The sequence below is a fragment of the Serinus canaria genome, chromosome 8, assembly GCF_022539315.1.
Source record: "Serinus canaria isolate serCan28SL12 chromosome 8, serCan2020, whole genome shotgun sequence".
Taxonomy (NCBI): Eukaryota; Metazoa; Chordata; class Aves; order Passeriformes; family Fringillidae; genus Serinus; species Serinus canaria.
In genome coordinates, this window is record NC_066322.1 from 17,008,792 (window position 1) to 17,036,570 (window position 27,779).

Here is a 27,779-nt window from a genome sequence, read left to right on the forward strand (position 1 = left end):
CGCTCGGCTCGGCTGCGCTCGGTCGCGGCTCCGCGCTGCTCTCGCCATGGCCGCCTACAGCAAGTTCCTCACCGCGCGGCACTCCGCCATCGCCGGGGCCGCCGCCGCCTGCGCGCTGCTCTGCCTGCTCAGCAAGCGGCGGGCGGCCGCGCAGCACGGGTGAGCGCGGGGCCGGGCCGGGCCGCGGGGCGGGAGGGGCCGGGCGAGCCGCGGGGCCGGCGCCGGGAGGCCGAAGCAGCGGGAGCTGTGCTCTCCCTCGCGGCCCTGGGCCTGGCGGAGGGGCGGCCGCGCCCCTGTGCCACACACAGGGCGCTGCCACCGCCGCCCTCCGCCCGGGAGCGGCTCCTGGGCACAGGGGTCAGCCTGCTTCTCCCCACGCCTTCCCCGCCTTGAGGTCCGTGCTCCTCTTGCGAGCATCCAGCCACCGCCGCCTTGTTACCCAAGTCATGTTGGCTTTTGCTATTTTGCGGACTAGGAACAAGTATTTACACTTGACTTCTAGGGATCATCGTGTCTGCCTAGGCAATTAATAGACTCAGCTGTTGTTTGAATGCTGCCGTGTGACAATAAGATACACGGGGAACGATTTCAAAGGGGCCGAATGTGGTGATGTTCTTTGTGAAGTTGCCTTACCAGGTGTATGGTTCTAGGGTGTGTATTCGTTAATGCCTTCCAAAGCGCTGGTATTGCAAAGTGTAGCAGACGAGGAATGTATCGACGGCTCAGCCTTTCCACGGTTTTACTGTATTTGAGATTGTAAGTTGTTAACCATATATTTGAGACCTGATGAGTTGCGATATTACAGTGCCTACAGGTGTCTTGTAAGCACTACAAAATACTGAGATGGACTTACTCAACAGACTTAAGTAATAACATACCTGAGATTAAGCAAGGATCCAGTTTTATTTTACCTAAGTCCACTTATGCATAATATCTGTAGGAGTTTAATGAAGTTAGGTAACTGTCACACAACACTGATACCCCACTGACAAGTCATGCATTTGCTACCTTACATTGTTTCTTGCATGAGAGTTAAAACAAGATCCTGAGCTATGGCTGCGAGTTACTCTTCTATCAAACTCATAGGGAGTGAGTTTTTCAAATATCTCGGCCTAAGTTAGTGAAATACCACTTTAAAAAAGCAGAAAAACTGCATGGAATGGCACAAAAATGATGAGCTCAGATTTTCATGCCTAGTATAGTGGTATTTGTAAAAAATTCTGGGCCATGCAGATGTTCCAGGAGCAGTTATGTGTTAAGTCAGTCCAAGAGTATTCTTTTAAAGTGAATCACAGTTGTCCACATTTACCTTACTCTGCCTTCATTGAGGAATGATCTTGAAGTACACAAACCAGGTCACATTCAGATTGGAGCACATCTTAAAACATAGATGCAGGTCCAGTGTAGTTGTGCATTTAATATTTTTCCGCTGTTAGTAGCATTCATTTGATAGAAGCAGGCTAGAACTTGTCTGGAGTAATCTCCCAATACCTGAAATAGATATTATGTGGGTCCTGGGTTGTCCCCATTAAACTGTTTTGCTTTCATGTCTTATGATGTTGATCTGCAGGACTTGACAATGGCAATGCATGCATTAGCTTGAGGGTCAGTGTATGGAAAGTGTTAGCCTAAATGCTGAAGACTCTTTGGAATGTGTCTTTCCTGCGTGGATCTTCAGTTTTTCTATGTATAGTGTTGAAAATCTGAGGTATTTATGTATATTGGGTGGACCAAACATTATTACAAGATTAGTGGGTTTTGGGAAGGGAGGTTAACTTATGAATTACATTCCAGCTAATTCAACAGATGCATGGGCTTGTGAGAGCCCGACTTGATCTGTCCCTTCTGCTCTCTCTGTACTGCAGTCTTTCTGATACCTTGTCCTCTACTTCTGTAATCTCTTTAGTCATTTTGCATTCTTGAATTTATTAGAAATGCAGTTGCTAAAGTAAGTGCTATGCTTACAAACTTGATTTTTTGCTTGTGTGTGTGTATTGTTTTACACTTTTGAGTCCCTCCACAGCTTAGGTCTTATTTACTGCTGGTACTGTGTTGTGGCCTTGGATTCCAAACTCTAACATCCAACATTCGGTTGTTTCAATAATAGCTGTGCTGCTGCTTGAATGCTATTTTGAGGATGGTTTTTGCCCACTGGTCTTCGTTCTTTTCTCCATGTTTCCCTGTGAGGCAAACTTTGCCAGGAGCCTTACAGAATGCTACCTATCAAGACTAGGCAGTAGGTAAGCTACATTGCCTATATCACCAGCCTAGACAAAAGCATCTGGTTATTACCATTGCCTCATCCTCCTTTGGTCTCATTAGTTCATGTATCATTCATTTCTTCATGTTTTGTTGCTGATGTAAATTAGAGAATACTTTTGAAAGGGATTGTCTTCGTGCTAAATCTTTGTGTTTTCAGCATTTTTGTGCTGGTATATGATGCTGACATATAGTAACAAGTCACAACCTTTGAAATCTGCAGGGCCTAGTGTGTCCTTTAACATCTGTGTTGTATATCTCTGACTCTCTGGGAAGAGGAAGAAGTTCGGAAGGCATGGCTGTCCTAAATTTTTGTGCTTATTCGTAGGGTGAAGAGTTTGACTAGGCAATCTAGATAGTCTGGAAGAGGACTGGTAGTGTATCTGCTGCTTGAGGTTAACTGACTAAAATCCTTGAGGTGATTTAGTTTTTTGTGTGTGAATTCCTTTGTTAACCTTGGTGTATAATGCCTGAAAATGTTGTGCCATGTTAGTGTGAGTTGAATTTTAGCTTCTTGAATTCTGGAAGGTGAAATTCTAGTTTTGGGCTTTGTAAGGGCAAAGGTAAATGTTGTTGCAAACCTGAATATAACCAGCAGAATGCTGGGCTTAACATTCAGGTGAATCATTGAAGTGTTCTAGTGCAACTGTGAACTTTACCTGCAAAACTTCTTCCTTCCTCACATAGTTTCAGAATACATTTTTGTATATACTTTGTGTTCAAAATAACATTCCATGTTTTCCTATTATGTCATGTGTTTCTGGAGTACCTGCCATTTTTCTGTTTGATTTTGTGTGCTTTTTAAAGTTTTGCTGGAATGTCAGGAATAGGTTTGCTGCTGGTTAAACTTGGAAAGTAAAATAGCATATGAATTGAGAAAAAGAAAATCATCTTTTAGCAAATCAGGTGTATTTGAATGTGTAACAAGAAAGTTATGCGCAGGCTCGTCATGTTGTATATGTTTGTTTTTATATAGAATAACCAGTTTATAGGCATGATAGCAGGAAGGACAGGTAGCAACTTTCACCTACTTTTCTGCTGTCAAACAATAGGGGCAAAGTTCAGTACAACTCTTATAAAGCAGTAATGTATGAATAATTAAGCTGTATGTTATGCCAACCTGCCTTACTAGGTCAAAGATCACTTAATTAACTGCCTGGATTAGTCACAGATGTTTTCTGTAAGAGGTATTGCACTGCTCATTGATTTTACAGAACTGAGAGGTGGTGTCACTTGCAATTTACAATGCCTTATTACTACACTTTTCTGAAATCTTCCAAAGTAGAGTGATGTAGAACTGTTTGCTTATAATAACTTGTTAGTTTTCCGTCTTACTTCCTTGGAGTAAAACATGGAGAAAAATACATTGGTTCTTTTTCAAAGCTGCTTCAGAAAGTCTGTTTCCTTACAAAAGCTTTGTGTCCTCTTGGAAGGGGGGAAGTTGTGGTATCTAAATAGAATTATGAGTTCAATTGTAGTATTTGGGGTTTTTTAGAGTAATGAGAAGTTCTTTGAGAAACTACATAATGCAGGAAAAAAAAGTCTGTTTTTCCCTTTCCCTAATCTTGCCTCAAACAAGAAGTTAGAGAATATTTGCTTAAGATTTGATTGCTTCAGAATTAAAACCTTAAGGGGTGTTACATAAAGGAATTGGATATTTTTCATTACCTCTCTAATAAGAATTTTTCCTTAGTATCCATGTCGTTTAAAATAAAGTACTTACACAAGTAGACAATGAGCTTGGCTTACTTGCAAAAAGAAGATATTTACGTCATACAACTTTCTGCTGGAAGGAGGGACTGAAAGAAGTAATAGAAGGTAGTTAGGGTAAAGAGTTTGAAACTGCAAGGGAAAGGGAATAAATAGTTTAGAGTAATAGGAAGGCATTTGTAATGAATGGGAAGGTGACAACATAGTTTAGAATCTGCGTGTAGGGCCTTTCCTATCACCTAGCTGCATTCATTAGAATCCAAGAAGATGCTAAGATGTGGACACAATTTAATATAAACTGAACTTCTGAAACCCCTGTGATGGCATCCCACCTCTGGGGAAAAATGAATAAAATAAGGATAGTGCATGCGTGGGGCCTTAGAGGTTAGGCAAGCCTAAAGTGAGGGGGAAAGCTCATGGAGTGGAAGGAGACCGAGTTGCAGACAGTGTCTGTCAAATAGGGTCAGTGTAGAGTCAGTCACTGTATGCAACTGAATGTGTTCAGTTCATCTTGGGTGACACTTAACCTATGCTCCTGCCTTTCACTGTGCTCCTCAGCCATTGCCTGCTGACAGAGTGGCAGCACATGTCACTCGCTCAGTAAATGTCACTGCTTGTGTCCTCGGCTGTGCAGCCTGTGAACATGCCATGGCAGTGATAGTATTGCAGTCAGAGGTGACAGACACGTGTCCAGATGTTCAGAGGTGCTTTCAAACATAAAATAGGAGTTTAGGTATAGCAAGTGGTAGTTGTAGCTTGAAGCAGATGGTGCATTTTTATTCCATTAGTGTATATTTAGAATGTTCTTCTCTCTTGTTAGTTTGTGTAATTTCTCTAGATTCTGAATGTGCTTGGGTGGGCTTTGCTAGTGTACTTCAAATGGAGGGACCTGTTCTAGTTGAGTAACTTTATAGGAAGGGTGAAATTACATTGCTGCAGATTATTAGACTGCTTTTGTGTATGTAAAAGCCTTAAAGGGAACTTGTGTTACATGGAGGAAAGGTGGCAGTTAACAAAAACAATTTTTTGCTAACTACAGTGAAGTAAATTTATCCAGATGTGTATGTGACTGTCCAGTCTACTGCTTGCAGTAAGTGCCTATTGTTGAGGGAAAAAAAGAAAGACTAAATATGCAGATAGGATTAGTGGAAAATAAACTGAAAATGAAATCTTGTAGAAAAACCTGCCTGGGGCTCAGGAAACCTTTATTCAGCTGGAGGGTATGGAGACAGGAGAAACCAGATGACTCAGCCCTAATCCTCGTTTAGACTGCCTTTGTTTGGGGCCTGGCTAGCTAATTAGTGGTTTCTCTCTTAATTAAGTTGCATAAAATGCTTGCTGTCTAAGGCAAGATCTAGTGTAAGTGTGTATGACAGTGTATAACTTTTTTTAAAAATTATTTTAAAAAATTGTTAGGAAACTTACAAGAAATCTTTTTCCACTGCTATCCATGAAGGAGATCTGCAGCCACAGCTCAGGCCCAAGCACAGCTTAAGACAAAATAAGTAGTGCTGAGGTTTTTCTTATATGTTAGATATGTTATTGAGATGCATTCTTCTACTGAAACTTAGAATTTCCTCTCCAACAGTTCTGCTTTATTTCCTTCTCATAGGTTTGTAGAAACCTTTTGAGCTTTAGCAATCAGAGCTCCCGTTTGCAGTAACACAGCTTTCTGTGACCTTCTGAGTCCCCTTCTTGCTTGCCTGAATACATTCCTCTCACATTATTTTTGGTTATGCTTCAACTTGCCACCAATCTAGAGCCAAGAAAGTTCTGTTCTTGGTTTCTATGTGTGCTCAGTGTACTGTGTAAATGGGCATGCTTTTGGACTGTGCCCAGGCTTATGAGCAGGGTTGCTGCCCTTGACCTGAAATAACTGTACTGTTGCTCTCTGCCCCTCTGTGTGAGATAGGTACTGTGAAGCTCTGCCTGCCAGTTTTCTACACCAGACTTTTCTCACTATAGCTGTTATTTCTTCACACTGTTGCATTGCATCTTTAGTCATTTGAATTTTATTCTCTCTTTACAATGTCTTAGTGACTCCAAAACTAACCTGGAAACTGCCCAAATAATCATGAAGTGTTGCAAAATTGTTTATTTTGTGTGATTTTTGGAAGCTGTGAAAACTCCACAGTGCCATTCCAACATGTTAGGTCTGCAGGATAAAAAGGTTGCCTAGAGGTAATAATTCTTTGAAATGCTACACTTAATCCTAAACCAGACACTCTTTCTTTGCTCTGTGTTGAGTAGATGCAAGTCATCCTAACTCTTTAGAAAGAAGGTAGCATGATGTGAAATTTGTAGGGTTTTTTTCAGTGAAGGACAGCATAACATTTTAAAGCCCTTACTTCCTCATAATGTGTCATTAAACAGCAAGTCTTGCTTATCACTCTCTTCATCTGCAATTCCCCGTTGCGCTAAGCTCAGTGTAGATTGCTTCCTCTGAACTTTGTTCTGGATGGAGACAGGTATTTCTAAAGGCAGTAATCCTTTAACTTTTTCCTGTTTGCTAAATACCACAGAACTAGTGTGCCTGAGACCTTTCAGTAAGAAGACTCAGGCCTCTTGAAGGCTTTTTAGAGTTTCTCAAATCACTTTCTTCTTCAGTAGTGTTGAAAATGATTCTGTTTCAGTAACCAGTATTATTGCATGTTTCTTTAGAGAGAATAGCCTCACTGGTATGTAAATACAATTAAAAGAGCCAGTGCTCTGAGCAGTACTTACTTGGAGACTGGAATTGCATGATTTCTCCCTCCCCAGTGGGCTACCATACTGCCCTTGAAGTTGGATCAGCTGTCAAATGGCTGTTCAGAGTCCTGAGACTCCATTAGTTGCTTTAAAGCATCTTGCTGGTTTGAGCTGATCATGTTTCTCGGTGTAGGTGAAAGGTGGTTTGTTGTATTGCCTCCTGCCTACTGGGTAATTACTTACTTATTTGCTTCCCTTTAGAGAGTTGCTATTCAGTTACCATGCACCTATAAATGACAAGTTTGGTGTAGCTGTGTCATCCCAGGTACTGCTGATGCCTTTCTTTGCTTTTCTATCTGTGTTTGCTGTAAAAGCCCTGTGCAGTTAAATAATGGGTAACAGGCTACATCTGAAATGCTTTTCCTGAAACTTCCTCAGGTGATGTGTGTTCCATTATACCTCTAGACTCTTTATGGTCTTAAAAAAATTTTACACATTGAATTCAGACTGCTTTGTTGAGGGCTTTGTGCTTTGAAAATATATGGTGACAAATTCCACTGGTTTTGATTCACTATTAGAAATGTTTTACTACTGTATTTTTTTCTTATTTTTTCCTATATGTTTTCTCGACAAATCTTTTCAAAAAACTTTTCATTGTCATCCCCCCTTGTCTGTGAGGGCATGAAGGAACAATGGCTCAGTACTAGGGGAGTTACTTGCAATGGAGAACTTGCCTGGCATGTAGCACTTACATTCCTCCACCACTGAGCCTTGTGATGCTCCAGCATTATGTAAATGAGAGGTCTGCTATAATGGAGAGCTTGAATCTATTCCAAGTGTTCAGGCTCTCTGCTGCAACCAGATAGTCTTGCTGTATTCTTGCTGACTAATTGAGAATGTTATTTAGTCTTTAAATTCACTGAGAATGCAACCACCATTCTCACAAAGTTCTGCAGTAGAACAGTGGAGTCTGGAGTAGTGCCAATAGGTATTGGACTGGAAAGTTTTTTTTCCAGGCAGAATTATGGCAAATAAAGTGAGAGCTATGTAGGCACATTTAATTTTTTTTTTCTTCTAGATTTCATATGTAAGATTGTTTCCATTATTTTTGAAGTATGTCTTGTTTTGAGTTTACACAAATTTTTTTAGAAAAAGAGAATGGAACACTGTTAAAGCTCTTTTTTTATTATATTTTAAATTTACAAATGCTTCATTTTAATCTTAAACTTTATAACTATAAATGCCAATTAAATGTGAGTTTATTATTTAATGTAAGATCTTGATTTCTGAGCAATCCTTTCTCTTTAATGGATAATCAGTTTCAGCTCAGTAATTTCAGCTGCTCAATTTCTCTCAACAGCTACTGTAGGAAAAATGTATCAATAAATACATCAAAGATAGTCAACTAACTGACAGAGTAATTCTGGGCCTTATCTACCTAATAGATTACTCTATTAATATATTCACTTCTGATCCTTTTAAAGCTGAAATAGTTGTGTATTATTAGTGTTGTGGCTTCAAACACTGGCAGAACTTGAAGCATTAAAGCTTATAGGAATCATTACAGCATATATGGAAGAGCAGCATGCTTTCATCTTACATTATGACAAGTCATGAATCATCTAGAGAAATAACCACATAGTTTGATCACTACTTATTCATGCTTAAGAATACTACTTTCCTCCTACTTCCAAACCAAATGTGATTGGACTGATCCATATTCAAGTTTCGTAAAATTACAAGATGTATCAAGAAGTTTCTTGTACCAGAAATGCATTGCTCTTGCCTCACCAGGTTGTAGTCTCCAACTAGATTGTTTCTTATACTTTACACCCTGTTACCATTTCCAGGTGTTCTTCCCTCACAGCCTGATTAAATGTTACACCTCTTCTGAACTTTTATTATTTCTCCCCCAATCTGGCCCCTGCTGCCCTTCATATTCATTCTCTTACACAAGTAGTCTTACAAGATTTTTATCTTCTCTCAGGCTTCCATCTGTTACCTTTAATTAAGTTCTTGTTGAACTGGTGGATCTCCCTTCTTGCTTTCGTGGTCTCCTCCTTCCCTTCTTTTCTCATGTTCCTCTGCTACCTTGCCTCTTTCTTTTGTAGTAATTAAGTTATTTCTTTTTATTGGTCAGTGACATTAATAGATCTTTCTAATCATCATAAATTAAAATAGGCACAGTTTCATTCTAGATGTTTTCTTGGCAGAGCTTTAAAACACAAGTGTGAAATGTTGCTGTTGATGAAGTTGTGGGATAGCTGGTTGTGTGGCAGTCTGCTCCTATTTTGGTGTTGTAGACTGAAGGAGTTTCTGTTTTCTTGAAGTGTCCAAGGTTCTGCCTTGAAAGTGTCTGAATGTTGTAGTTTTAAGGCACCCTGCTCTGAGTGTTATAATATCATGGTTAATATGGTTTCATATGGTTGGTGGCCTCTTCTAACCTACATAAATTCTCCAGACAGCTTCTTGTGGTTGTCTGATGTTTGAGTGTTCCAAAAGGAAGAAAGGAAGCTATAACTAAAGGAAGCTATAACTGCCTTACTGTTCAGCTTTTCTTTATTAAAAGTAGAGGCAAAAGAATAGCGTTGTGCTTTTGAATGTTTGTTTAACACCAGTTGATAAATATTTTTCTACTAACTGTTTTGTTAAATGCAGAGGAAGGAAAAGAGACTAAAAACTAACTCCGCTTTTAATGGGCATCTTTGCAGGAACTTGATTTCACAGAAGCTGGCTTTTTTCCCCCTGTAGCACATGTTTATGAACAAATAATCTCTCTGTGTAGTAAATGTTTTATTTTTGAAGTAAAATGCAATGCAAAACAAATCTGGTTAGCTTATGTAGATAGTGTGAAACATCAAAGTTTGGTTGCTTGGATTGCTGGATCTGCATTCTTGTAGTTTTCATTTGTGGTTAGTGGAACCATGTAGCCATGCTTGTAAAGTATGTGTGAGAAACAGAAAAACCCTTGGAGTTCATGATACAGAGCCAAGGTAAAGAAGAACTTGGAGATGAAAGGGTGAGACTTGGTTTTCCTGCATGAAACTGGTTGCTGGAATGAATGAGTAGGGTTTCACTGGCATTAAATGTGCTGTATAAAAGCAGCATGTAGTTTTGACATAGGAGGTAGCCCTCCTGTATTGCTCTGAAAGAAATAGGTAGCAATATAATCCAAAGATTTCCTCTCTGTCGTTTATGTGTAGAGATCAAGACAAAGAAAAGTGTGTTAATAACAAATAAATACTCTTTTTCTTTTCTCTGCAGTAAAAGAAGTGGAAAGCAAGCATTGCAGAATAATGAGGTAATTCTTCATGTCAAATATTCTTTAATAACTTTAAATAAACCTGATTTTTTAAAACTTTAAGTTCTATCACTGTAGTTTAATCTTGGCTACAGTGCAAGTATGTTTTGATGGATACTTTCAGACTTGCATTGGGGAAACAAATGGAAGAATTAGGTTAATCACGAGAGGCTCCATAATGATGGGTTCTTGATGTGTACAGTGTCCTTGTATCTCTTATTGCCCTATGAATTTGTAAGGACCAGTGTTGTAAGATTTTCTGTATAGCTAGAAATGAACAGCTATGTGTAGAGTTGGCATAACTTGTGTTTATTTTTTATGTAAAAGAAAAATGGATGAAACAAGATGTTGAGTCTCACAGTTTTTAAACTAGAAACTACTTCAGACATCTGGTAGGAGGTTTGTTATTTTCCTAATCTTTTGTGTGTCTGTTAATTCAGTTATTTGAAAGGGATATACTAAATCCCTTTAAGCTAAGATTTTTGTTTCATAGTCAAATAAAATATGACAGACCAAAAGGCGGAGTCTGTGATTCTGCTGTTACAATGGTATGAATAGATTCCATGTACTTTCATCTTTGCTGAAAACCTAAAAAAAAAGGATCGCACTGGATAATAGAAGGGTGTATTGCAAGCATTATGTTAGCTTCTAACACATCTTGACTGTATTATCTACCATAAACAATTACCTTTTGGATAGCTATACCTATTTGTAAAAACCTTAACTATCTTTTTTTTTTTAATTCCTACCCATCTTGAATATAGTTATGCTGAATGGGACTAACAGCCTAAGGGAAAAAAACTTCTAGGCAAGAAGATACTGGAATGAATATAAGTGCAACACTGAAGTACAGAAATTGGGAGGGGCTGAATGAAGGAGAAGAACAGGTTCAACTCACATATGTTTAGTCATTTGGAAATGTAGCCATCAAGACATTGTGTTAGTAATTTCTATTACAGGAAAGCAATAATGTGTGTAGGATCATGCTTCATTAGGACTTGACAGTAGTCCTGGTTTGGATTGCTTGGATTTTTGTGTAAATAAATTTTAATTAAAGTATTGTCATCATTTACTGCATAGCATCATATTTGGCTAGAATTTTTATTTGTGTTCACATAGTTTTTGGAAAAAGATGGGACTATTGTTGACTTCATGCCATGAAAAACAGGTGTAGGCTTCTTCACAGAACATTTAAAGTAGATCTTTTTCAGGTTTCCTGTCTACCCTTGTAACATTGATATAGGCATTGATAGCATGGTTCACATGAGCCTTGGGTACCAAAGGTAGCAGGATTATGTTGATTAGACAGGACTTGTTCAAAGTACACATGTGCCCTTTTGGTGTGTTTTCAGGACTGAATTATTCTGTCATGTCCTTATGTGAAAGAAAAGAAACCTGGTCCATTAGCTTTTAAAAAATATTCAGGTTAGTCAGGACAGAAGATAAAGTTATGGAGTGAACAAATGAAACTGACTCAATTAAAGGTATGGGAGTGGTTTTAAGACTAGTAGATATACCTAAGTAGGAGTGTGTTGCACCATTTTGTAGGAGTAAAGCAATAAAAAATTCTGGTTTCACTTGAAGCAAGTTTTGGCTGTACAGTCAAAGAGTTTAAACTATTGATTGTCTGGGCAAATAATGAAAGGCATCTTTAAAAATCGTGGCTGATGGTGTCTTTTAGAGACAAGCAATGTTAAGGAATGTTTGCATTACAACTCACACTTGGATGTACTTTACTGCTGTGGTCTGCATTGTTTGTTTATCATCTTTAACACAGAATTGAAATGAAAAGTATTTTGTGTCATAGCAGCTACTTCTATTGCAGTTTGTTTTGATAGCTCCCAATTCCTTATTTAACTTGTCTGAACAAGTCTTAAGATGGCAGGAAATATTGCAAATTCTGCAGAAGGAAGGTAGCTGTAAAAGACTTGGGTAGGGAAAATATCACATCAACAGTTCAATAATACAAACAATTCTCACTTTTCTTGTTTTGTTCTGTGCAGCAGAAAGAGGGAAAGAAGGAGCGAGCAATGGTGGACAGAGTGTTTATTGCACGAATATGTCGAATCCTGAAAATAATGGTACCTAGAACCTTTTGCAAAGAGGTAAGCATTGCCTCCAGTAATAAATAAAGAAATAAAGCTGGAGTCAAGTCTCTTTTGAAATTACATCAGAATGTATTACTTCAGTAGGACAAAATTGTGCTATGTACTTTAAAATTGAAACATAATAATATAACAACTGAGCATAACGTAGAGTTTTATATCACTAAAGGTTCTGTGTTCAATTACAAGATAGGCTGTTTACTGTCAGCTGATAACTACTGTTGTAGCATAACTTTTAAAAGGACATCTGGATTTGTCTTGCACAAGGCAATACACTTCTGTGTGCGAATGCTTCCTGTCTTTAAATTGGAGGCAGTTCATTCATTATTTTGATTTAAGTTATTGTATGCTAATATGTTTTCAGCAAAGTAAGTAAATATTACATTAGCTAGGGCTGCAGGGTGGTACTTTTCTGTTTCATATAGTTAGATGATTTACTGAAAAAATCGTGAATTTTAGCCATTATTTAACTGTTAAATTTCTGTGGTTGTACTAGACAGGTTATTTGCTGCTTATTGCTGTGATGCTGGTAGTCCGAACTTACTGTGATATTTGGATGATTCAAAATGGAACAGTCATTGAAAGGTAACTATACATTTGTTATTTTTAAACATTCTCTCATGTGTTTAACAGGGAAAGTTGTCTATCAGAATACATATTTGGACATTTTATAGCTTGCTTGTTTTAAATTGTTGGAAAACTGGTGTAGTTGCAATTTGTGGAGAGACCATTATATTTTGGTAAATATATTATTTTTTTGGTTCATCAATAAAATTATTTGATTAAATTAATATTTTAAAACTATTTATTAAATATTCACTTGGTAACATTTTGTACACTGATGACTCTAAATCTTGTTGATCTGAATGTCCAAGAAGGTACTTCAGAATAGGGGTTTTATGTCTTAGACTTAGACATGTTGTGTGGCTATTAGGACTTTTATTTCTTCCCACTGAGCTGTTTGCTCTTTAGATTGATAAAAACAGTGCTTTTGGTCTTAATATGTTAGAAAGTAGTTTTTAGACCTCTGATTATTCTTGCTGGTCTTGTAGCTAATTGAAGCAAGTCACAATGTGTCCTGAACTGTGAATTCAAAATGATACTGTGTTTGGGGAGAGACATTTGGTGCTTTGTAGAATGGAAGGACTGCTTTGTTTCTCTTGTGAGAATCTGTGAAAGCAGAGAAGGGAAAGGACTGATATTCTGTGACCATGAATTTTTGAGCCCTTAATGTGGGCAGTTACAGAGGAGCAGACAGGAGATAACTGCTCAGTCTGCCACTTGCCACTTAGCTTACTCCAGCGTGTCAGACTGGATCCTAAAGCTGATGCTACAGGTTTCCATGATGATTTTGTTTTCTCTGTGTGGTCCCCTGAGAGTTTATCCACTTAAGACATGCAAGTTTATACTTTGTTGTTTCTCTTGTAACTGACTCTTTGCTGCTGGTCATTTACAGTGCTATCATTGGCCGCAGCAGAAAAGATTTCAAGAAATACTTGTTCAACTTCATTGCTGCAATGCCTGCTGTAAGTGCTTTTCTTGTGCTGACCTATTAGTAGAACATATTTTAAATGTAAATTAAAGTGTTGAAGAAAAGATCTCAAAGGAGTGTCTTAAAACCTATGGAAATTAGTTGTTTTACGTACAGGTCTGTATGGAAACACTTTTAATTTTCTGGCTCCAGTGTGTGGGAGACTTTATTAGCATATTTCCTTATTGGTAGCAACTATTTTTTTAACAGATATTTTCAGGTTTTCAGGTTAGTTTTGTTGATGGCAATTTTGACTATAGGTTTGGGATTCTTTTGGCACTATTGAAGATGAGGCTTTCTTTTAGACTTTAATTTTTATATTTCTTACATTTTTCACAGATTTTTTATGCTTTCTTCCATGCTTTAACTTTCCTTCAGCTTTTTGACATCTCTGCTCTGCACCAGATAGAAATAATTGTTGCTATCTGGTTTGCAATAAATTTTAAAACTCGTTGACAAATTTAAGGCAGTGGTTGTAAAATGGTGGCTCTTTTCTAGAGTATCAGAAGAGCTGAAAATATGTAATATGAATGTATTTTATCTTAAGTGGTGAGATCCACTGGGACCTGGAGACAGAAACCTAAGCAGTGGTCCTGTAGACACTGTCTGATTGATCTTAGGTGTGTTTATGGCATTATTGACTTCAGGGGGAGAATTGATCTGTTTTAAAGTGTTTACACAATTTATGCTGCAAATTGATCTAAGTATATTTGCTCTTGTTAGTTAAATATTATTGTCTCTTATTTTAGATCTCTTTAGTGAATAACTTCCTGAAGTATGGTCTAAATGAGCTGAAGCTCTGCTTCAGAGTAAGGCTTACCAGATATCTCTATGAAGAATATCTTAAGTAAGTAACACCTTGTCTACAGATTTTATAAGTTGATTCAAGTAATTTTAAGTACATAGTAGAAAGGTTGCAGGGTTGCAATTAACTTGCAGTTGAGGGTGAGCGGCTTATCCAGGTTGTATATGCCATAGATACAAAGACAGTAAAGTTGGCTCAATTGGGGGACAAAATGCACTGCACTGCTTCCATAACTGGGTCAGATTCCAAAGTGCTCCAGGTGCCTTCCTATGGTGAAGACTGAATTGGATGCATGAGCTTGAGTAGCTCCTTCTGGACTGAATTTTGGTTGTCACATGTGCCATAGTAGATTGTGTGAGGGTTTTCTGAGTTCAATAGCAGCACAGCATGAGGCTGAGCTTCAGCTCAGACATTCTGGAGCCTAAATGCCTAAACAATCCTGCAGCATTTAATGTGGATTTAGTCAGGTAAAAGCACAAGCTACATTGACTCCATACAGTAATTTAATGTTTTCCCTACTTAGCTTCTCAGTTGTATGAAGCAAGGGTGTTCCAGTTGTTTCAGATCCCAGGTAATTTTTTTTTTCCCCTGGCACTTAGCAATTGTTTTGTTTCAGAGCTTATACATACTACAAAATGGGAAATCTGGACAACAGAATAGCCAATCCAGATCAACTCCTTACACAGGACGTGGAAAAATTCTGTAATAGTGTAGTGGATCTGTACTCAAACCTTAGCAAGGTAAGTCTTTTGAGAGACAACTTTGAGTAGTAGCTGTAGCCATTGAGGATGGGGGTGTCAGCTCACAACAATTACTTGGAGTATGGTACTAAAAAAATTGTTTATGATGCTATAGTGTTCCACACTCTTTGTGGCTTTCATGACCAAAGCACTGTTGCAAGTTGTTATAATTTGTATTAAATTTTTTTTTAAAGAACATACAGCATTCTTTTGCAGATGAACAGTGATGAGTTTGCTCTCTCAGGTAGATAGTTTTCAGAAGAGAACCAATGGCTAGCTCTCAGTTACATACAAATGTTTTTGTGTGTAGGGAGGTGTGGTTGAATAAGCTTTTCTCTGTTTCTGGTGTGAATTTTAAGGTGGTTGGGTAGTGGATGAGAATACTGTTGATATTTTTAGAATAAATTTTTTGATGCTATTTGTTTTATGCAAGCTGAGTATAAGTAAACTACAATTTACTTTGTTCAAAACCTTCTGACTACAAAACCTGTAGTTCAGCTGTTTTAGCTTTGTGAGGGAGGTTATAGAACTTTGGAATGTTCCTTCTATCAGGTACATAGCCAAATATATGGCATCATCTTTTCATTCAGTATTTCTCATAATTATTTCAGTTACATTATTATGGGTTCTAGTCCACTTTTGGTAAGTGAGCAGAGTGTCATTACAGACCTAAATTAGCAAAGTACTCTTTTCCTATGGTATGTATTTATCTGAAGATCATGATGTTTTTATGTTCAATTCTAGAGCCAGTGTTTTCAGGAAGAAGTCATGTGGTTGAGATTCGTTTTGTCTTAGCTTGTAGTTTGTAGAATAGACTAGCCAGTATTTTAGGACAGAGCTGTAACTGTTCTTGGGGTGGTACGTGGCTTCTGGACTGTTTTATATTGCTTTTGTGTTTATGTTCTAAGGCTTTTTTCCTATGCTTCTTACAGCCCTTCTTGGATATAGTTTTGTACATCTTCAAGCTAACAAGTGCAATAGGAGCACAGGTAAATTGAGTGGGGTTTTTAGAACTATAAGCACATTTTCCCTTCTTTGTTTATAGCCTTAGACCTGTTTGGAATCTGAGGAAAATTCTAGGTCGTAGTTGTGGATTCCTACATTGTTTGAAGGGCTATACTGAAAACAGGCATTTACACTTAATGTTTTCTCTTCTTTAGTGCCCTCTATTTTGAGGCAAGCAAAATAAATACCAGTATTTTCAGGCATTTGATCAACAATTTAAAAGACCAAGAAAGTTCTTTATTTTCTTCTAGTACTTATTTAGAAATCCTATTTAGTACAAGACCCTTTTAACTGTTTATGTCTTGCATGAATTGCATTTAAAGATGAAAATAAGTTTTCTGTTTCTGTGCAGCCTCTATGAAGGGGAACCATTTCTTGCATTGAGCTGTAAGACTCAACAAGCTGAATAATTGCAGAATTAATTCTTCAAATTAGTGAAATGATGCATTATCAAAAATGTTCAGGAGTTGAAAAGGAATAGCTGTGGGTCATGTGGTGCAAGTTTTGTTGGGACAGACTTGCAATAAGGCTTAATTAAACCTTGGTAACTATCAGTCTCAGATGTCTTTGTTCTGCTCTCTGTAGTAGTTACTGTGTGCAGTTTATGCCAAATTCAGTTTATGCCATTCCATGCTTTAGTGGTATTTAATCATCTGTCCTTCGTCTGTGGAAACTTAGGATCCAGGGCTGCTAAAGAGACCAGGACACATGTGTAGTGGACAATGGGATTGAAATATTGACTGCTGTGTGACACTTCAGAAGTGTACAGAAAAAGAAGTAGGCAGAAAGGAGGGAGAAGAAATGAGAGGGTATCAGTAAATCATTAATGAAGTAATCTACAGCAATAGGGGACAGGTCACAGTGGGTGGTGATAAAAATCTGAATAGGAGGCTGGGGTGGGAAGGACATCTAGGGACAGGGAATTAGTAAAATGAGTAAAGTAGGATCTACAACACCAAAGAAGGTGACCTGATGGGAATTGCAAATGTAATTGAATAGGCAACATAGACACATAGGAGGTGAGAGCTAAGGGATTTGTGCTTTCTGGGCACTTTGGATACAGATACTGTCATTTGAGACCACCTAAGCTTTTACTCTTTTTTGATATTCACAGGGTCCAGCTAGCATGATGGCGTACTTGATTATTTCAGGGTTTTTCCTTACACGCTTAAGGAGACCAATTGGCAAGATGACTATTATAGAACAAAAGTATGAAGGGGAGTACAGATATGTCAACTCACGGCTCATTACAAACAGGTATACACTTGCTTGGCTGCTAAGATACAAGTGACTGTACTGTGGGGTAAATGGAAGTTGTGTCTTAGAATATACTTGGGAAGTGTGATGTTATCAGGTCTGAGCCAAGTGTTTGCATCTTTATGTACTGTAAAGTAATTTGTATATGCATTAGTCCATATAATTTGTATATCCATAGTCAAGACTGAGTGGGGTACAATAATTCTGTGTTCTACTGTTGTGAAAAAGTACCCCTTGTTTCATAAAGTAACTGCAAGTGCTATATTCCCATATTTTATGGCTTTTTCAAGACTGTCTTTAACAAAATGAAGTTGCATTATTTTTGTTTCTTTTTAGTGAGGAAATTGCTTTTTATAATGGAAACTTGAGAGAAAAACAGACTATTCACAAGACTTTCCGTAAACTGGTAAGCCTCTTATATTTCTTAAAACATTTTAAGCAAAACTTAATTAATTCTGTTGTGATGATTCTTGACATGTGCTCATAAAAACTGACTTACAGTGGCTTGATGTTTTTGCTGCTACTTTTATTTGATTAAAAAATTAGCTGGTACTCTATAAGCAGAACAGAAGTTTCTGTTAGAATGGCCTTTCTCTTGCCACTTAGCTCCTTGTCACCCACCACAATTATTGTTCTCACTGTTTAGTTTCATTGTAGGTTGTTTTGATCACAAATGTAAGTCTTTGCTAGCAGGGGCTCTTGTGTTTACCACACTTAGAGGCATGTAAATTTATCTGAGGTACTGAAAAATAATTTTTTGGAACCAAATATCTAATAAATGATAGTAAAACAGGTACTGGGAGAGTTTGAACTTCTTTCTTCTGTAACTTACCAGGTGGAACACTTGCATAATTTCATCCTGTTCCGGTTCTCTATGGGTTTCATTGATACTATCATTGCCAAATGTAAGTGTCTGTCAAATGCTAATGGATTCCTATAAATAAAAAAATCCAAACTTTTTACATAAGAAATGTCTTTTTTCTTACTGTTTCAATTAATGTGCAGCTTAATATTTATTCTTAAACTGCAGACCTTGCCACTGTGGTTGGCTACCTGGTTGTGAGTCGTCCATTTTTGGACCTGTCTGATCCCCGTCATCAGAATAGCACTCATGCAGAGCTTTTGGAGGTAAATAGACCAGAATTAAAAAAACCTCTAGATTTTAAATTTTGTTAGTCCACGTAAAGAAACTTTCTTCTACTCTAGGATTACTACCAAAGTGGAAGAATGCTACTGAGAATGTCTCAGGCTTTGGGCAGAATAGTCCTAGCAGGCCGTGAAATGACAAGATTGGCTGGGTAAGCTTAATAGTAAGAATCTTTCTCATCTCAGTTTCAGAAACTGATTGTAGAATTAAAATAAACATATGTGCTTTGTTCCTTGCAGCGTGCTAAAAGTTCAGTTAAATTCAATTAAAAACATTTCATGCTGAAAACACATCTGAAGATGTGCTGTTATGTCCACTAGAAATTTCACATCTTGATTGTACTAGCGTGCAGTTTGAATGTGTAGTTGAAACCTTGTCAAATGCTCTTAAGTCAATTATGTATTGATTATTTACCAAACTTTTTTTTTTTACATTGTAAGAAGTAAAATTTAGCTTTTACAGAAAAAGGAAAAGGAGCTTTTAAAATATGGTGCATGTTAGACAACCTGCTGCAACTCTAAAATGTAAACATTCTACTTCTGTGCTGGGTTGAATAATTTTGTCATTTTAGCAGTTTGACAGAGTGCTTATTAGACCTTCTGTGGATTTTTTTTTTTTTTTAAGTTTCACAGCTCGAATCACGGAATTAATGCAGGTTCTGAAGGACTTGAACAGTGGCAAATACCAGCGTACAATGATATCACAAGAGAAAGGTAGATGTGCTATAATATGCAATATGTCATCTCTGTGTAGCATTTCAGTCACTAATACATTTTTCTTTATTTAAGATGGAGACAAAAAGAAGCCTTTGTCTTTGATACCTGGATCTGGAGAAATTATCAACAGCGATAACCTCATCAAGTATGTTTGCAAAGTTTCCACAAGTTCAATACTTCAGTATTTTTAAAGTAGACTTTAAAAAAGTCTTTCTCTCTGTGACCATTGATAGAGGGCTGAATACCTATTATTACAATTTGCAGTTCCTGTTGAACTTTAGTTTATTTATTAGTAATCCCACTTCAGCATTTCTGTTCTGTGAGCCAATCCTTATCCTCTCATTTTAGCAGAAGACATTATCTGCTCTCTGAACTTGGGGTTTTTGGTAACATTCCTACTGTCCTTTAGAATATGATTTCTCAGACCATCTTGTTTCCTCTTAGAAATATATTCGTTATGGATTTTATTCTATTATTCAACTGTAAAAATCAAGGGCAAGTCTGTTTTCATTTACAAAGTACTTGCTTTTACTTCTGCATGCTTAGATATTTTGTTGATGTACTTGTGCTTGAGTTCCTACTTTCTTTACAGTCTGAGGAAGGCAGCATTGACATACTAGTACTTAAAGGCATAAAATACAGCCAGTTACAAGATCAGATAATCTCAATCTTGACACTGTGGGAAGCAGATAGGGAAATAGAGGGGTAAGATAGGAAGAAAGGGGGAAAAGAGATTATGTAGCTATTTTTATTCATTTAAAAACAGACAAGGGGGAGGTGAGCAGAGAATTCATTCATTGCATGTTGTAGAACTACTGACATACACTTCACTACTAGATTTGAAATGCTGTGCATCCTTCAATCTAGGTTTATATCCACAAGATGTTTTGGAGACCAAAGGCTTAGAAGGATTCAAAATAACAAAAACAGGGGATAAAACCAAGCCTGTAGATGTAGATGTTTAAAAACTAGGATTTCAAGAACTTCCTTAGCTGTTCATAGCTGGAAGCTGGGAGAGTGAATTAAGTACTGGTGAGGTGTTTCCCAGTGCCTTAAATCTCTCAAGTAAACATAGGGTATTAGCTTCTTTTAGACAACTGTTGTTTTTTCTTTTTTAACTTTTCAATACATACAGGTTTGATCATGTTCCATTGGTGACACCTAATGGAGATGTTTTGATTGAAGATCTTAACTTTGAGGTAAGGTTTTAGGTTTTTTATCATAGGAAACAATATTAATATAAAATTTTCAAGGGAGTATGATAGCATCAAAGGTCATTCTGTTTATAAGAAAAGTACAAACAAGTTGTCGTGTTAGTTTAAAAGAAAAAAAGGTTCATTTTCTTCCAACTGCAGTCGGTGCTAAACCAGTTAGGGGAAAAACCTAGTTTGTGCTGGAAATTGCTCATTGTAATGTCAGAAAGTTGTGAACAAGCATATGATGATACCAGATTGTCCTATTGATTGTAGAAACTTTCAGCAGTGCTTTGTCACTACCATTTTATGTGTTGACTTTGCAATTTTAGGTTCGATCTGGTGCAAATGTGCTGATTTGTGGGCCAAATGGGTGTGGGAAGAGCTCCCTGTTCCGTGTTCTTGGTGAGGTAAGGGAGCTTTATAAAACAAACAGGGGAGGATGCAGAGCTTGGTTGTAATTGGAGTTTTTTGTCACGTTTTAATCTTTTTCTCTTTGCAGTTGTGGCCTTTGTTTGGTGGGCGTTTAACAAAACCTGTAAGAGGAAAGTTGTTCTATGTTCCTCAGGTGAGACCAAGTACTTGACAATAGTGTTGTTCTCTTTCTTTGTACTTTGACTATGTTTGGAAATGTTTGACATATCTTTTTGGCTCTAATTGTATCTCAGAGACCATACATGACTCTTGGAACACTCAGAGATCAAGTTATATATCCAGATACTTTGGAAGATCAGAAAAAGAAAGGGATTTCTGACCAGGTAATGATAATTAGTTCATTAACCCTTTGTCTTGCTCAGGATGAGTAATGCTTCCAATTCAGAAATACTGAAACTGCTATGAAAAGTACTGCATTTAACAGGACTTTAATATTTACCAGGGTTGAAAATGTTATGGTATAATCCTTTATATCTTTTTCAACCACTTGTCTTTTAAGTTCATGTAAGCTTTATTTGTCATTCCTGTTTCCATAAAAGGTGCTGAAGGAGTACTTGGATAATGTCCAGCTGGGTCCAATCTTGGAACGTGAAGGAGGCTGGGATAGTGTTCAGGACTGGATGGATGTACTCAGCGGGGGAGAAAAACAGAGAATGGCGGTATGTCTCAAAAGCATAAATGCTTAATAAATGCAGACTATAAGTAAAAAATAAAATCTGAACTGTAAGCTGTTTTTATTTATTGAATATTAGGATTTGACTTAGAAGAAACCCCCAAAATGTGAAATACCTAAATACTTAGAGAACAACTGGAAATAGTGGGGTTTGTCCTCAAAATTTAAAAGGAAATACTAGCTTTTAAACATTGTCTCGAATAAAAAAAGAATGAGATAATGTGCAACTTTTGGATTTTTAGGTTTCAGTGAGTACCAACATAATTCCCTTTCCATAGTAGAGTTTTGGACACTAATTCTTAGTTTAACTTCTAACACTGCTCCACTGCTGGTAGTTCTGTATCCACAGTATCCTTTTTTTTTTTTTGCTTGCATTCCAGATGGCAAGGCTATTCTATCATAAGCCCCAGTTTGCAATTCTGGATGAGTGCACAAGTGCTGTTAGTGTGGATGTAGAAGGCTACATTTACAGCCACTGCCGAAAGGTGAGCTCTTTGTTTCCAGAATTACCTCTCTGTACATTAACAACAAACCTTACATGGTACAAAGTTCACTCTTCCTTAGGCCTAGTGCAGACTAAAAATTTTTAAAAAAATCTGGAAAAAAGCTTAGAGGGGCATACAACTTCCTGCATGCTAGAATTCAGTAATCATTTTGTAGTCCCAGGATAATTTAGATGTACGTGTAGCCTCTATACAGAGAACTCTTACTAACAGCTTAGTAACCTTACTTTTCCAGATAGAGTCTTAGAATGTCAAGTAACACCAAATAAACTAAAATTATAGTATGTTTTCTTATTCAAAAGGCTTCTTTTGGCCAGGGCAACAGAAGTGAAAGGTTGGAAGTTAACATTTCCATCTGTTTTGAGATACGAAGAGCCAAGCACTCTAGGAAGATATGATGATATAGCTTTGTGTTTCCTTGTCTTAAACTCACCGTTTCAGATTCTCTGTAGTGCCATGTGAAGTCAATAAGATTCAATTTCACACCCTAGTTTGGGAAAGAAAGGGCTTGAAATGACCTTAGTTATTGAGTAGCAGTATTCCAGAATGATAATGGAGCAAAACTGTGCAGCCACTGAAATAGGTGCTTGAAACTGAAGGAGCCCTCTGGAGTAGTGAATGGACATTAGGTGAGGACTCTGCAAGAGAAGGAGCATTACTTCATGAACTGATTTTACTACATTAGTATCAATACCCTGATGATTTTTAAAGCCTATTTTCCATATGCTTCTTATTCTATAAACATGAACGTTGATTTGTGCTTACCAATTGGCTGGTGCATGTTGCTGAAGAAATAGAATTCCTGGTTAGGCTATCCTTGCAGAAAGAAAAAATGTTATCTTGCTTTATCATCAGAGTAATTTTGTCCTTGCTCCTACTGTTGGGGATGAATAGCTGGCTAAGTTGAATGGAAACAAAGGAAAGTTATTCCCTTTAAATTGTCACTCTTAAGTATGTAATTGATTACTGCTTTTGTGGGTTTGGCATTTTTTTTGTTGTTAAAATTTCTTTATTCACCAGCTTTATTGTTTTACCTTCTTCCCACCTCGTCCCTTTTACTCACTAAATTCTATGTTTGACAAATCTTTAGGAGCAAAAGAACAGTGAAATCAATTAAAAATGATAAGTGTCTCCGGATTGCTTCCCCCTCCGCCCACCGCAAAACCTTGTAATAAAAGCGATGTATGTATAGTGTTAATAATAGAAAGTTCGTGGTCATGAATTTAGGATCTTCCTCTGATACAATACTGACAAATTAATACCACCTTAGCTATGAGAAGAATTAACTGTTTTGTGGGTGTTTCTGTCATACAGGTTGGCATCACTCTCTTCACTGTTTCCCACAGGAAGTCACTCTGGAAACATCATGATGTATGTAATTTCAGCTTTATTAAGAATATTTCTGGGTTTTGTTGACTGACTGTAGGAAACTGACTTGGTGATTTGGGCATTTATCATTTTACATGCTAATAGGTCATCTTCCGTTTTTATAAGGTTTTGCTTTTCATAATCTCGTTTTACTCTTTGAAATATTCTTATGCTTTTAATTATGAAAGAATGCTATCCAAAAATTTTTAATGTATCTATAAAATGAGAGGCTTGCTTAAGTCGTCTTTCTTAGACTCAAAAAAAATTCTTGAACTAGAATTCAGTAAACAGCATGGATTTTTTTGCTTTCATTATATCTAATACATTTATGCTTTAAAAGAAAGTCTCTAAGACATGGACTTTTTTGTTGCAAACTGAGATTTTACTGTTCTTTTTATGCAGACAGACTGTACCTGTGGATAAAAATACTGAATTCATACATGGGGATGAATCTGTGCCCCACAAAACCCAAGAAAACAGTGTTAAGTCTAGATATGGCTGTTAGCAGACTGATGTATGACATGCAAAAATACAGTTTAACATTTTTACAGAGGCAGGTGAATTTAATGACATGTGATGTGAGAGCGGCTTACTCTCTGAGTTTACGTTTGCCCTCTAAAACTTTTTAAACATTTTTTGAAGATATTTAAATATTTTATTTTTAAAAATAAATTTTAAAGTTTTATTATCTATATATTTATATTTTAAATATATATATTTAAATTATATTTTTATTATAATTTATTTTGGTCTTTATAGAGCTGGTAATTTTAGTTAATAACATATGTTGTTTTTTTTTCAGTTCTACTTGCATATGGATGGCCGAGGAAACTATGAGTTCAAGAAAATAACTGAAGACACAGTTGAATTTGGATCTTAAAGTCATGAACTGAACTGCTGGAGATTGATGATTACAGGAAATGTGTAGAATGTCTGACAATGTACCATAAAATTACTCAGCTTGTTAAGCATTTACTATTATGTAGGATATTGCTAATTGTGTATATGTTGGTGTAATTATTGATACGTACTAAGAATGTCCTTATTCTTGTGGTTTAAAAACCTGCCTAAATTAAATTGGGCTTAAATTAGTGTAACCTGATTCATCCTGGGATGCAAACCATTTGAAATCAGCTGATTTGACTTTTGTAGACCTTCTTTCCCTTTGGTAAAAAGCCCTGTTAAAATTAGGGTTGCTACCTCTCTTGTTCCTGCAAAGCAGTCTTGGATTTTTGCTCTGTTCTATGCATGCTTCAGAGAGATCTTGCACGGTGCAGGACATTGTCCCATCTTCAGATCTGTGCCCTGTTCAGTGAAAGAGCCTTTTCCTTGTCCAAGCCTTGTGATGTAGCCAATGTGCCCTAATGAAAAAGGATGAACTGAAACTAAAAGACAAAACTAATTCCTTCTGGTGTTTAAAAAAAAATTAGGGTTTTTTTTTGCTGGGATTTAAGTTTATCTTTAACATCTGTCTGTGCATGCAGTTCTCTCTGCAGCTCAGCTCCCATTCTCTCCCCGTTTAGCAAAAGCTTCCTGCATCTTCCAGCCCAACTGTCCTTTTTCTGTCAAAGAAGTATTGTGGTAATGAAGAGTTGAGAGGAGGTTGAGGGAGGAAAGGACTGGCCCACAAGAAAAAACAGGAGGGAAAGAAAAGTGATGATCCTTGTATCAAAGAAGCTTGTGAATGTTTTTAGCTCTGAAGAAATGAATGACTCCCACAAGAAGGAACAGAGAAAAGAATGTGGGTCCAGTGATTCATCACATCAGTAGAGGTTATAATGAGTTCAAAAATGTTAATCTGTGAAATAGCAGACAGTTGTCCTGTGTTCAGTCCTGTAATACAGCAGTTACTTTTTCCAAGTTCCTCCTTTTCTCCCTCTTCAAAAAAATTTGATGATCCTATAGTTTTAGCTGCCCTTCATGTCTGAATTTGAAAGCAGGTGATAATGGTACTCTCTGTTTGGTCTTCTGGACTGTGAAGCCTGAAACAATGCTTTCATTCTTCATGTTTATTCTCTGACTGTCATGATGTTTCTTAATTTCCGTTACAAATTATTTACTAGTGATTCTCTATGTTTTATAAGGATTTCCAGTCCTTGCTAGTTTTCTTGTTCCAGCTTCCAAATCCCCTCAAAGGAACCAAATTATTACAATGGTTTACTGTAGTTGTTTTTTCCATACAAATGATTACTGTGGTTGTCATTTGACTTCAACAAGCATAAATGCAGCAAGGTGTTTTTTGTGATCAGGGAATAGGAAGGTGTAATTCAAACTGAATTGCTGTTTAGGCTTTAAAACAAAAAAATTACAATACCCGTTGTACAGTGAAGGTCTAGTAGTTTTTTAGTGTTCCATGTAAGATATAATGTAGGAATGCACTACATGAAGGCATGCATAAAATATGCAATACATCTGTACTTTGTGCGTCTTTTATTGAGGGTTTAGATTTACAAAAGCCCCTACTTTTTATAAAATGAATATGTACTTGGATACACTGCTGTTTGTTAATTTTTACCCAGTTTAATTAGGAAATTTCTTCCATGTTGAAATTGCTACCTGTTAATATTTTTCCTTTTATCATAGTTCTTGCCCCTACCTGTCAGTATTCTTTCAAAGTACTCGAATGCAAACAGCTGTCCCGGTACAAGAATCTAGTGACCACAGTGGAATCTAAGTATAAAGCATAAATGAAAATCATAAAGCTTCTCTCTGAAGTACAGCATATTCCAGAGAATAAGGTACCAGGATAATTTTTGTGCTTGTTTTACAGGAAGGCAGATAGGTGCCTGATTTCACTAATCTCTTGATTCTGTTCATTCAGGTTCTCACATCAGCCATAACGTAGCAGGTAGCAGCATGCTGTGTGTGAGGTCGTAGTCTTTTTCAAAGCGTAACTGTGGAAATAGGGATGCCAGATAGGTTGGTGTGGGATGGTTTTCTGGTTTGGGTTTTTTTTTTGGTCAAAGTTCTCAGCACAAATGCAACTTCTTCTCTTGGAAGGGATGTTTTAGTAGCCTTTTAGAGAGACAAAGAAAAAATTCTCTAAACTGAGAAAGTTGCTGTGATCTTTGTGATTAGGGCAGTCTTTTGCAGTGGAGTAGTGAACTTGGGATACTTAAATGTGTTTTTAATGCTAACAAGTAAAACCATACACAGCACACTTACATTGCCCCCAGCAGCCAATCCCAATTGTACTTTACAATTTTACTGGATGTAACAGAATTTTGTGTAATCTTGTATTTATTTTTAAAACTAACAACAAGCAAACAAAAAAATCCATCTCCAAAACCAAGGAGGAATAGGTTTGCCTTTAGGTGCTATGAAGTTTGTTGAAACTGAGGATGCTGGTATCTCCTTAGGGCCAGGACCTGGTGTTTCTAATTATACTGGAAGGGAAAAAAAATGTTCCTCTGTGATTGATTGTAAGGGAGGCTTATAAAGAAAATATAAAAAAGAATGATATTTTAGAATTATATTCTTGAAAGGCCTTACATTAAATTGTTTGAGATAGACTTGATCTAATGAGAGATTGTAAAAAAAATCTAATGAAAATGATCGAAGTCTCAGTTCTGTTGCAGAATTGCACTGTGATACTGTATTTTAGTTATGTTTCTTTAATAGCACAAGTTGGAAGTTCATGAAGTGGAATTCTGAACTACTTTAATAGACAGCATACTGATGAATACTTTCAGTCTCAAATTGCTGGTGCTTTGAAGATGGTACTGGAAATAGTCAGATGGCTGCCTTTCAACGGTGGGAAACATTCCTGTGTGTAAATACTGTAAAGTGTTTTGGAGGGGGAAACGGCGCTATGTAAATGTAAGACATTAAGTGCCTCTGAAATAATAATAATAATAAAAAATCTAAAAGATAAAATGTATCTAGGCTTTTCATCTTTCTTAATGATGTGATTAGGAATTCTCTAGTAATACAGTAAATGCATATGCCACAAATGCCAAGTTGCTCAGTGTGTTGATTGTCTTTGTGTTCAGCTTTGGAAAGCTGCAGCGCTGTCTGAAATTTGCCCTGGAATCAGCCAGGTGATGTCGTCTGGTTTAGGCTTAACCAAGTACATGAACTCAGCTCTTGAAGACATGTGCTTAGAGCAATGGCATTATAGATGCATTAATCTGCTTGAAGTGTGCACTGAGATGGGCTCAGCTGGCTGTAGTGTGGTGCTAATAATGTATGAGCCACTGACCTAAGAGCCGGACTTGATCCTTGTGGGTCCCTTCCAGCTCACAATATTCTGTGATCCTGGCCTCTCCTTTGTCTCCTGGCCACTTCTTTTCCCTTTTTTGATTTTAGAAGGGACTGAATAAGATTAACATAATATCAGTATG

The 27,779-nt window shown here is 37.1% G+C and overlaps 1 protein-coding gene across 4 annotated transcripts; it reads left to right on the forward strand.

The window, feature by feature from the left end:
* On the forward strand, nt 1–27,304 carry ABCD3 (ATP binding cassette subfamily D member 3). 4 transcript variants are annotated; one of them, XM_030226261.2, is made up of 23 exons: nt 1–159; nt 9,922–9,958; nt 11,962–12,063; nt 12,560–12,648; nt 13,520–13,589; nt 14,344–14,441; nt 15,016–15,139; nt 16,072–16,128; nt 17,259–17,401; nt 17,738–17,807; nt 18,237–18,306; nt 18,432–18,529; nt 18,608–18,699; nt 19,173–19,261; nt 19,337–19,409; nt 20,400–20,463; nt 20,790–20,867; nt 20,960–21,025; nt 21,126–21,215; nt 21,432–21,551; nt 21,946–22,050; nt 23,383–23,439; nt 24,239–27,304. In XM_030226261.2, the coding sequence occupies exons 1-23, from the start codon at nt 47–49 to the stop codon at nt 24,314–24,316; spliced, it is 1,983 nt and encodes a 660-aa protein (XP_030082121.1). In that variant the 5' UTR covers nt 1–46; the 3' UTR covers nt 24,317–27,304. The 4 variants fall into 4 exon arrangements, with proteins under 4 accessions (XP_030082121.1, XP_030082122.2, XP_050833145.1 ...); XM_030226262.2 differs by lacking the exon at nt 1–159 and adding an exon at nt 1,599–1,708; XM_050977188.1 differs by lacking the exon at nt 1–159 and adding an exon at nt 2,158–2,240.
* Nucleotides 27,305–27,779: the final 475 nt, after the last annotated feature.

What these genes read in the sequence shown, in the direction of transcription:
- ABCD3 (XM_030226261.2), top strand. Translation starts at nt 47, where the DNA reads ATGGCCGCCTACAGCAAGTTCCTCACCGCGCGGCACTCCGCCATCGCC. An exon ending in AGTTGTTCTATGTTCCTCAG is followed by an intron (nt 21,026 to 21,125) that starts GTGAGACCAAGT and finishes ATTGTATCTCAG; the next exon opens with AGACCATACATGACTCTTGG. An exon ending in TTTACAGCCACTGCCGAAAG is followed by an intron (nt 22,051 to 23,382) that starts GTGAGCTCTTTG and finishes TCTGTCATACAG; the next exon opens with GTTGGCATCACTCTCTTCAC.